Source organism: Spodoptera frugiperda, chromosome 29 (genome assembly GCF_023101765.2).
Source record: "Spodoptera frugiperda isolate SF20-4 chromosome 29, AGI-APGP_CSIRO_Sfru_2.0, whole genome shotgun sequence".
Lineage (NCBI taxonomy): Eukaryota > Metazoa > Arthropoda > Insecta > Lepidoptera > Noctuidae > Spodoptera > Spodoptera frugiperda.
In genome coordinates, this window is record NC_064240.1 from 1064742 (window position 1) to 1076832 (window position 12091).

A 12091-nucleotide genomic window follows, 5' to 3' on the forward strand; every position below is an offset into this window, starting at 1 on the left:
CACCGGTAAGAAAATTACCCTTCTTTTGCTACACAATCAGGTATTAGGAAAATCATCGTTTCATATTTTTGGTTCCACAAACACCGATCACATCAACTTGTACGTACAATACTATGGAGACTAGACTAGACTTACCTTATGTACGGGATGTTCGCAGGAATGTGGTACTTGGAGCCAGGGTCGAAGTCCAGCTCAGAGCGAAGAACTGGAGGCTTGATGCCTTGGTACTGCTCCCTGTAGGCCAAAGAGTACGATTAACGAAGGTAACAAACGAGTATATATTTTGATAATAACTATCTAGAGACATACTAAATTAAGATAAATAAATAACTAAAAATAGACCGCGTAGAGTAAGCTGCGCGATGTCGCCGCGTTTGCGCACGCTGCTCATGATGAAGAGTCCCTCTGTGACTCGAAACTAGTAGAGCCTTTTTCCATTAATTTACGTGCCGTGTAGTTAACAAAAGAGTATGTTTAGTGTGTTACATTTCTTAAATTAAATTAAGGGTCACACACACCCACAAATGTGTAAGTAGGTACTGTACTTTTCCAAATACAAAGTTTTGTTCAAACCTAGAAATCGAAATCATGATTGCGATCTACAGAACAGTCTGCTCTTACGTCCCATTTAGCTACGAGGCATCATTTATCTTACAACTAAAGTCAAATTACAATTTGTATCTGTCTTACTCAAGGAAGTTAGAATACCTAATAAGATTATCTAACATCATGACTTCTAAAACAAACGATATTACACTGAATAAACGAATAGAAAAAAAAACTATTTGGTAATAGCCAAATTCAGTGCAACAAAGCCAATTCAATTCTTAGCTAATCTATGATATCTTTGATCGCTCTTGAGATATAAACAAATAAAAACATTTGCATGTATGTATGTATATCGACATAGGTAATGTATGTTATGGATACAATCAGGGCAGTTGGTTAACGGCAAAAGATTTTGAACTTGCATCATTGAAAAGTGCACTCTGTAACATAGTACGTTTGAGGAAGTGTGTGTTGTGATGAGAGGTAGCGGGTTTAGTCGGATTAGATGTCAATTAACATTAAACTTGGGCAGTAATGGTAAATCTTTTAATGATTTTTAAACAGTTGATAATTCTTGACTCGGAAGGCATAAGCACTTAAGTCAATTCTTTTTGCATGCAAATATTTTAGAGGAGAAGGTTTTACGACTTTAGTTTTATGTTACAGTCAACTATTGCGACTGAATGGAGTGACGGTTACTTTAGTGCTTATTCCATTAATGAATAGTTTTCTAGATGAACAACTATGCAATGCAATGCAGTTTAATTACAAATATTTTTTAACAGAAGAACAAAAATTGCTAGATACGTAAATCTCCTGGAAATCTCCAACCAACATCATACATCCCCATCTATTTGAAATCTTAACCATGTGTGCACTTCTTTATTTCTGCAACACAACCAAATATTCCCGCTACCGCTCACAACTTACACCGAAACAACTTTTGCTTTCATCGCAGATTGTGAACCCGTTACCAAGTCAAGGCCGTCAGACGACCGCAATCCCATCACATCGCGTACCAGTTCAGTTGCGATTGCAACCAGTTGCCGTTGCTGTTGCTATGTTTATGGTGCTCTTTATTTTATTATCTCTTTTTAATTTCGTACTCATTAGTGCTTTCGTAATTCAATTGTTTCAACAGGTCACTGTGTTGTGTTACAGTTTTTTTTTATTTAAATATTGGTCGGTAATTAAAATTTTAATGTGTTCGCTTATTAGTAAACTGCGTTTATGTTAATTGTTTCCGTGTCGTGGGTGTTGCAAGGAGTTTCGAAAAGAGGCATTCCAAAGATTTTTAACTTAACCAAATTTAAACAGCCAAGAGCTTACCTCTTGGCTGGCATTATAAGTGCATAAAGGCACTCTTGTAAATATTGATAAAATCTGAAGAGCTTTCCCTGATCTCTTCCTCAAGAGCAGTGTGCGCAGATTTGTTTAATTGATTTAGTATGTCTCACGATAGTTATTATAAATACAAATAAATCATTTGGTATTGGATTGTTATTTCGTTTTTAAGTAGACTTTTGAGGACAAAGTCTAAACTCGGGACTTAATCGGGATGTTCAAAATTTTTTAGTAATCTCTAATCAGGGAATGTAGCCAAATGTCATTTAGAGCTTGTCTACTTGTAAAGTCGAAAACTAAATTGTATGGGATTGACATTTCTTCACATAAATTTCAGAGTTTTCTACCCTCTCGGTAGACAAGCGCTAAACTAGCATTTGGCTAGAGGCTCAGTAATCAAATTCTGTCCAATATTATCAATAGGCCCACCCATTCCGTATAAAGATTGAACTCTTAGATAACCGAAATAAGCTCCGCTATGATTATACCTCTGTCTATCTTTATTAAGAAATAACAAGCATAATTGTATAATCATATAGAAAACATATAATTATTTATACGCAATGTACCTACATGTGTGCGTACAAAAAATATTCGTCTCACGATTGATCGATTCCAATCGATTCCAATTCCAATCAAGTAACAAGCTATGATTTGATTTGATGATTTACAATTTTGACCTACAAAATTCTAGTAGTTACAATATTTAAACCGATCATCGGACCGTTAATATTATGTCATGAAGTTGCGTGAGTTAACTGAATTATCTAACGGATAATGAGCGAGCCAGTTAGTTTGACGGTTAAAAAAAGTTAACGCATAATTGAGGATGTGTGAAAGAAGTTAATTATGTTATTGTTTGTGTTTCATGTGAAGTAATATTGAACACGTTTTTTTGATAAATGGTTTACCCATGTTGAGTTGAACAGTTGATTTTATAGCATTATGTTTTCAGTTCGTCATCAATCAATCAATTATCATCAGCAACAGGTTGTTACAGTACAAAAGTGAACTATGATGTATCGTCACGCCTTTTATCCCCAAAGAGGTAGAGGTGCGCATAACGGTACATGATGCCACTGTACTATGTAAACCCACTTTTCACTTTTGTGACATAACTCTCATGTAATAAGGGGTGAGCCTATTGCCATATACTGGACACAATGCTACTACTGAGAAATTTTCGAAAACCGAAAGAAACGCAGTAATACTTAATTATTTATTTATTAATTTACATATACAACATTATATGCTTTTGCCCGACCTGGGAATTGAACCCGAGACGCCTTGTACAGTCGCACTTGCGACCACTCAACCAAAAAGAATGAGGCAGTCATCAATACATATATACATATTCTGATATACCATTACCTCACAGTTTTTAAGTTTAATCATGAGTTACGACTTTTTATTTTTATTAAAATTACGTCGCGCCGGCCAAGCATTTTCTGTACACACGTCAGTTGTCTTCATTAAATTCTCATTAAAGTTTGTCTCCGTAGTACGCTTTCCTACACATTTTGTCTATTTTTTTGACATAAATTAAACCGCAAAATGTGTGTCTTAATTCTTAAGACACGCAAACTCATTTGTGGTCATATATAGAGATATAGAGAGACTAAAAGAAAAAAGATAAGATAAATAAAAACTATTCAGTACTTTTGAACGAATACAGCGTATACATTTTGTATCAAATCAACTTGTATCAAAAATATAGTAGAACATTAATCTGGACCTAAGTACGATTTCGTCCAATATTATATATCATTGATGAGGTTATAAATATAAAAATCAACTACTTAATTTGAATCCTCGATCCGAGGAAGACTGTTATGCCAAAATACCTAATGAATACAGTATTCTGCATACGTCGTCTAACATTTACGCTCATAATAATTAAATTCCTCTGTTTTACATCATTTTATTTACTTGTAGCGCTCCACAGTACTTCACAACAGAGCATCTGCAACTATAAGCAACCTATTGCAGCTACTACATAATACTCTATGAAGACAATCAAGATACAGTGTGTTCTCAACCATGCTGTAAGAGTCAGCTGAGGGTGACCGTTGCTTAACCGGCGCGATGAGCAATTACTTGCGTACTGTAATATGCCTCATTATTAATAATATGTTGTGTTACGTATCTTGTATGGTATGTGATATAATCCGTGATTGATTTGTGGGTGTTTGAAAATATTATTAGTCAGATTAATGAAGCTCGTCTATCTTTTATTTATGTGTAACGTACCTAAATTGTACTGCTGAACTAAAACCAAAGGATAAACGAGCAAGTTCGTAGATAATCCTCTAAAATTTTCTCCTGTGTCGTGGGTGCGTTTACAAACATACAAGTTCACATACATATGACACCCAGACCCGAAACAACAATTTGTGGAACATACAAAGAGTTGCTCCGTGCGGGAATCGAACCCGCTACATGTTACGCGGCAGGCGGTTGCTCAGCCACCACGCCAACAAAAAGAATTAAGAGAACGAAAGTTGATAAATGTGAAAATTATATAAATATTTTGTTAATATATAAAATGAATAATAAATTCATGATTATTTTACAATTACTGGTTTCGATACAAGCGTCGCGTTGCATTTGCGTTGTGTTGAAATATGTTTGTAAACACACGAGACTGGCGACAACTCTTTTGTAAGCCACTAATTAGTTTAAAAAGTATTTATTCATAAATATTTATTTTTAAAAGTTGTTCACCTTGATTCTACTTTCTTGTTTTTGGTGGCTTCCAAAAATATACAAACTACTTTGAAGCACTTGATACACTTATCAAGTTTGCAATATACTTTTATACTCTCGTAGTGTTTAGCAATTTCTTAAGGTTTTTACCATTTTTTATTACATTTTAAATTATGAGATATGACTATTTGAGCCCTTTAAACATTCTTATAACACTTTGAATGTTACTCCAATATCACCTTGTTTGTGATTTAACCTTTCGTATATAAGACAACAATAGAAAACACATTGTGTCTCGTATGGATCCACGTTCCGGCACACAAAGAGTTAATAATACTTGTGCATTTTTTATTTATTACGTAGCTGACTTGGAAAATTTAGTATCGAATCAGAAAGTATCACATTGTGTCTCGTACCTGGATCCACGTTGCCTTGGCTTCAACAAAGAGTTCAAGACTAACATTTGCCAAATTAGTCCAGCCGTTCTCGAGTTTTAGCAAGACCAACGAACAGCAATTGATTTTTATATATAGAGATAAGACCAACCTTAATCTCCACCAATGGCAATTGTACTGCTCCTTCCTGACATCACCGGTGAAGACATCCCACCTCCACTTGTCCATGACCAGGGCGAAAGGTAGGAAGGCCAGTTTGTCCATAGCTTGCGTGAAGAGGTAGTTGATGTCATGTGCTGTGTCGTCCACTGAACGTTGCACCAGGCCCAGGGTCTGAAGGTGGCGCGGCGAGGAGACTGATAGAGCTATCGTCTCGCCGATGGCTTCGTGGAAACCTGGTGGGAAAATATATGGTGTGGTTATAGACATTATAGTTTGTTTGGAAGGCTTTTGTTGTAAATTGCTTGGCAGAAAAGTCTTCAAAATATTCAGTAAACATTTTCAATTTGACTTCAAATATCTTAACTAATAAGTTAATCCAGTTTCTGAATTAAAACACAGAGAGGATCTTTCAGATATTGAAGCCATATTTCTCTAAAAATGCTATTTGGTTTATTTTAATGTCTAAGAAATTAAAAAGAAACATGATCTGCGTTAAATTAGTTTAAAGTCACTTTTTTAAGTTAGACTAGAAGTCTATACATAATCATTTCATACCCAAAACCAACATGACAATATGAACTGCTTTTATTATATCGCGATTGCGTATACGGACCAAAGTTACAATTTCCAAACAACACCAAATCAAATAAGAATCCGACACAATCAAACAGCAATCACCAATTATTGCCCTAACCAGTGCGTTACTTTCCACAACGCACACCGTGAAGATACATCAGACTGATGTTTCTAGACGTTTCCAGCGAATTTGGCAAGAACATTGAAACAATAGAATTTGTTCCAGCAACAAGTAAACAATAATGTTTGTGGCGAAACAATGGATTATTCGCTTGTAACTCGAAAATGTATGGACTAATTAACTGACTTTGATTAGAGAAAGGAACTAGTAATAAATAAACATTGAAATTGTTTTATTGCCCAAGTATATAAGAGACTGATTAATGTTAGTTTTAATAGCAGAAAACGATTGAGTGAACAGTAATTTGTTAAATGTCACATCTTTGTTAAAACGTTGAATCTTTGTCGTACCATGTAGAGGATTGGTAATTCAAAATTTGTAGGTAATTAGGTTTATCATAATAACAGACATCCATTTAAGAAATAACGTCGTTAAGTATATTATTTCACCACTTTATCAGTCCAGTAAATTAGAAGAATATCATCAAGGAAATCCTTGAATGCAGAATATCATTAGATTATTCTAATGATATTCTGCCTCAGGGGGTAAGAAACTAAACGATGCCGACGTTAAAAAAAGTAATCAGTTAATTTCATGTAATAAAACCTAAATTACATAAGTTGGTTTTTTATGGTATAAGCCGGTAAACGAGCAGACGGCTCATCTTATGGTAAGAAGCAATCGACGCCGCCCATGGACACCCGAAACACCAGAGGCGTTACAAGTACTTAATCTAGTAACATTTATATTCAAATGGTTTATCGATCTGGTAATTTAAGAAGAATATTCTAAAATTAAGAAACTTAAATGATAGACATTTAATTACCCAATTAATTGATATTCATTACATGTTTCAAACATTTTAATGTGATAGCTTAAATTTACGACTAGACGAGTTGCTAAACAAACAATGATTAGGCTTCATTTATATGTATTAGGCTTCATTTGTGTCTTAATTTTATAGGTTTTTAATTTGTCGTCGGATAAGATTGACAAAGGATTATAAAAGCAAATGTTTGTATTCATAAGAACAAAATACTAGACTTAGCTTTTTATAATTTTATTTATTACTCTAATAATAGCTATAAAAGATTGGAACCAATAATAATTGATAATGCTAAGCTACGCGACGTCGCCACGTCTGCGCACGCTGCGCATGATGAAGAGTCCCTCTGTGACTCGAAACTAGTAGAGGTTTTCTGCATTAATACTTAAGTAAACCGTGATGTTTTAGTTAATGTAATAATTTTAGATTAAGCTATATTATCATATAACTGAAATTAATCGCTATCACGATAACCTAATTGACATATTATAACCATCTCTTAGACGTAAGTTCTAGAACTGAGTAAATATTTAGTGCGGAAAGTACAGATAAATAAATAATGGCATTCTACAGGTTTAAAACTTGTTTTGGACCTAAGGTAAGTTAATAAAGTGTACCTACCGAGTAGTTTCCTAACTAGTTACCGCTTTTAAGGTAAGTTTGTTTGTCTGATTATTTATATAATATTCATTAAACCCTGAATATTACTACAGAACAAACAAAATTTTTGCGCTTGACCTTGAAGTCAGAGTAATTATTGTTTTAAATTAATCAGATCCTGCCTAATTGATTGTTAATATTTTATTTGGTCCATGGGTCGGAAGCGCGTTTCATATGCAAGGATTATTTTAAAGCTTCCATCTCTATTCTCTCGCCTTCTATTACATGAGCCTCAAATCATAACAGATGAAAAGCGAGTATTACATTACATTTATGCACTGTCTTTCTCTTCGTTAATTGGAATAAATTTAGTAGAAACAGTCTATAAAAACACACGCAAAGCTGCTCTCAAAAACTAGTCAAGTTAAAACAGGAAGCTAAAGTAAGGGAAAGTGATACTACAGTACAAGTGGACCGGAATAGTTCCTGCAAGATATCATAGATTCCTGTCACCTTATATGGCCGCTTAATGTGTCAATAAACGTTACGTCACTGTGTTATGTACTTCCAGTGGCTTAGGTACTGTAGTTTGGTCTATGAACATAAAATATTAATTTACTTCCAAGTATTGAATACATATGTTTTTCGTTTGTTTTATTAGTGTAGCTCTTCAATTCCTCCCATCATATTTTATTTTTATTTTTTGTTGCTACATCTAAGATTTTGAGTTCCTCTGCAGTGTGTGTAGACATTCATCTATCGGTTTCATGTTAAAACAAATGTGCTAATGTAATACCTATGTCAATAAATTATTTGAGTTTGAGTTTCATCCTGGAATGGATAGGAATTGCAGTACTTGGGACTATTTGGGCGTTCAAAAAAACGAATGCAAAAAAATAAGCCAAAATACCTATCAAAATTTATAAATATTGTGGCAGAGTACTTCCAATAGAAACACAACGGCGCGTCTATTATTTCGTAAAAAAATAGCCTTACTAAATTAAATATACTTCAAACCAAATTATCTCACGCATGCGTACAAACAATGTTCTTTATAATCTGTGCTCGCGATCAGTATGTACGCTGCGTCCCGATATAGGTGACTTCCGACTTTGCGGGCTAATGCGCGCCGTCTTACATAACGCGGCCTCTGTTTTGTAACTAATCCGGCAATGTATTATGTCCTTGTTACATATTTAAATAAGGCACTCCTTCAAAGCGACACTGATTAAATGTCACACCCACTTTTCGTTAGTGATGAGGTCTAGTGTAAATGGATGAGTGAAATGCGAGCCTATTGCTATAAAATATTCCAGCTGTGCTATTACAGAGAATTTCAAGAATGCAAGAAGTCGCAGCTCAGGCTCATAATCACACCCTATTTCTTGATAACGATAACGGTATTAAAAACGTCTACAATTTTCTTAAAGGTGGGGGGATATCCTATGGCATCTTCAGCCTTATGTGAGGCGAAATGGAGTGTCAGACTGACTGACATTACTGACTAAAAACCACCCCGTTCCTACTCTTACACGGCTTTTCGAGCCGTGGCCCTGGTAACCCGATAAGCAGTCCGCAGCTCCAGAAAAAATCTTTACACTATCAAGGATTCAATAAAAATTATAAATCATTTTGCGTAACATTCGAGTAAAGGGACTCCCTTCAAAGCGCTTTAAACAAAATAAATCTGCGAACTAATCAATAAAGTTAGTTAAATAACAAAAGAGATGCAAGCGGCGCATGCGCCGGGTGAAAGCTGCACACGCGGATGTTAACCTGCTCCCGATTGATAAACTCGAGCGCAACAAAATGGCGGAAATAAAATCCAGTATTAGTTGTATCGATGACTAGGTTTTCCCCGCGACTACGTTTCCTGTGATTGGAACCGTAAATTGTAACCTACTTACTGAATTAATAATGGAAGAATTATTCTAGAAATGTCTTAAAATTATACCTATTAGAGATGTCTTAGACAAAGGTCTATAGAAATCGCGTACGAAGCCGCAACTTGTATCGTTACCGATTTTACCAACTATTAATAGATTACGAAATGGATTACTCTAAAACAATCACACTTTATTAATATTATAAATGATATTTGTCCGTTAATCACACTGAAAGCACTGAACCGAAGTTGATGAAATTTGGCATACGGACAGGGTATCAGATGGCTTGGTTGATATAATTTTTTATCCCTTGGTAACGCAAGTAATAAATAAAGCTGATTATCACAAATAATTAAATAATGACGAGTTTGACTGTAGAGCGAAAATTCAATTACTTAAAACTCATTAAATACCTACAAATAAATAAGCAAAAATTTTCCAAACAAAACCTTAACCATGACAGTACCAAATAAAATAAAAATATCGTTACACTAGAAGCGGCATGCGTTAAGATGAATCACAAAAAAGATGAAAGTTTATAAAAAAAAAAACAACAATTTTAATCGCACGCATCTACATAACCATGTATCTCATAAAACGTTAACTTTCCGGTGCGTATTATGTAAAAGTTTATTTAAATGGACACTAATGAATATAATATTTACATAATTTTCTTACTGATAACTGTAATTAACGCATAATTCACGGGTTATTATACCACGTGCTGGTTTAGGTAACTCTTATTGAAAACTAAATAATAAGAGTTAAAGTTTGTTTAAACGAATTTTCAAACCTTGTGGGCTATTTTTCTAACTTCTAGTACTATTTAACCACCCATAAGTATGTAGAGTAAGATAAGTATTGATAAGTTAGTTTACTGAAAAAAAAAAAACGAGTGCAAAGAAATAGAAGTATAAAAATAAAGTCTGAAATACCCTATTAATCCATAAATAAACAAACTAAACACAAACTTAATCTAATCGTAAAAGATCATAATAAATCAATGACACTGCAAATAATCAATTCATAAAATGTACAAATACTACTCATCTCTCTAAGAGGTTATGTCTTTAAAAATCAAAATTGACGAATCATCTTTGTTTAAATATAAATAAGTGTCGATCTATAAAAAATCATAGTCATTATACATACGGAACCGTGACATTTTATTTCATAGAAACGAATCTGGCGCAGCCTGAACTTGACCGCGATGTGCGCTCGCGCATTTCAGACGTACAAAAAAATTAAGTATTTGATGTTACATTGAATGACGGTAGCTAGAAGCGACAGTGGTGAATTTAAGTTGGCTTAAGGAAAATTGTGTGGCGATTTAGCTATAGGAATTATGTAATTAGTAATTTCTGTTCAAAACTAATAAATAAGTATAGACATTGAGATGAGAGGAGACGTTTTATATCATACACAGAAAACAATACAGTATTAAATTATACACATTTTTTTTTTCAGGAAAATACAGGCTCGCTACTATAGTAGTGGATGATCAGTGCTAGAGATAGGGATAAATTGAATTCTTTGGGGGAGGCTTTTACCCTAAGGGGGTTCACTTTAGAAGGGGATTAAATTTTATGCATGAGTATAAATATAATTAATTAAATACCAAACTAATAATAAATATCTAATTAAGTATTGCAATTTCATTTTATTATCACAATAATAAAATGATGTTTTAATTCCACAGAATTAAAAAACCTTTTAAATTATTATAACTGTAGGAGACAATTATTTTTTAATACAAAATTTTAGCCAGATGGCCAGTAATTCCAAAAGCCAGTAATTCTAAATGTATTTTTGCGAGTCGTTTCCATTCTCTTTACATCGACAACAGAGGACGCACGCGGTAAGATGCACGTGTGTTGCGTAACTGAGCTCCGTAATCGTTAGTATTAATTTCCGTGAATTTCCTACACCTCGTACGACTTTTTAGGGTGCGATATTTTTTTTTTTTTGTTATAGAGCTTCTATTATTTTTTGTTGTAATATACAATTTGTTTAATGACTGATGCAGCAATTGTTATTTTTGAATAAAATCTGTGTAAATAGTAATTTATTTTTAAATCTAGTAAAGACGTAAAATTAATATTAGACTTTACACACGTAAAAATGTCATTAGAATACGATTGAAACTGATATATTGAAAAATAATGACAAAAAATAAAGGACTTTCAAGTTCTTCACACGATAATCCCGTATATGTATTTATTTACTTATTCGCACACAAAACTCAAAGTCAGAGTCAAATCATTTATTCCAATTTAAACCATAAATAGGTACTTTTGAAATGTCAACAAATAAAAAAAAAATAGTCTGTCAGTCTGTCCGTCCACTGATGGAGCTAGCCACTGGCTTCACTAAACTAGGTGAAAAAAAAAATTAGTACAGCATTTCCCAAGACCCATCCTAAACTATCGCACGCGCAATAATTTCGCGTCTATTCATACAATTTCCCAACACGTTTCGTGCCACATTTCGTAACATGTAACCGCAGTTTAGATTTAATTATTATGTAATATGTAACGTAGCCGTTTCTTATTTAACTATTGTAACTTTTGTGAGATAAACACTGAATCTAAATTACTGTATGAGTATCTGTTGAATGTTGAATAGTTGAGTACTATCATTATATGCGGTGAGTGGTCTGTTAGGTTTGCGTACGATTTAAGTTAAGCGTAGTAAAATCTGGTAGACGTACGTTTACTTAGATACTAAACAGTCATTACGTTTACATATCTGACTTTATCTAGCTATCTGTAATTAGCAATATACCAAAGTGGACAAATGTCTGGTCATCCATGTTCTGATCTCTGATCACATTATAATATTTAGAGTGGTTTTCCATCAGAGATGTGCTATGTAGCTATGCTGCGAGGATGTAATAGTTAAGCTGTGAAACTATGTGACTGTTTCC

At 33.9% G+C, this 12091-nt stretch overlaps 1 protein-coding gene across 1 annotated transcript in view; it reads right to left on the reverse strand.

The window, feature by feature from the left end:
• The window catches only part of LOC126912734 (angiotensin-converting enzyme), a 150541-nt gene that overhangs the window by 118737 nt on the left and 19713 nt on the right, over positions 1-12091 (reverse strand). Inside the window, exons 8-9 of the mRNA XM_050706395.1 lie at positions 5146-5389; positions 136-234 (exon numbers count right to left, since the gene is read on the reverse strand). Of these exons, the coding sequence (XP_050562352.1) occupies positions 136-234; positions 5146-5389 (343 nt within the window). The remainder of the gene's footprint in view (positions 1-135; positions 235-5145; positions 5390-12091) is intronic.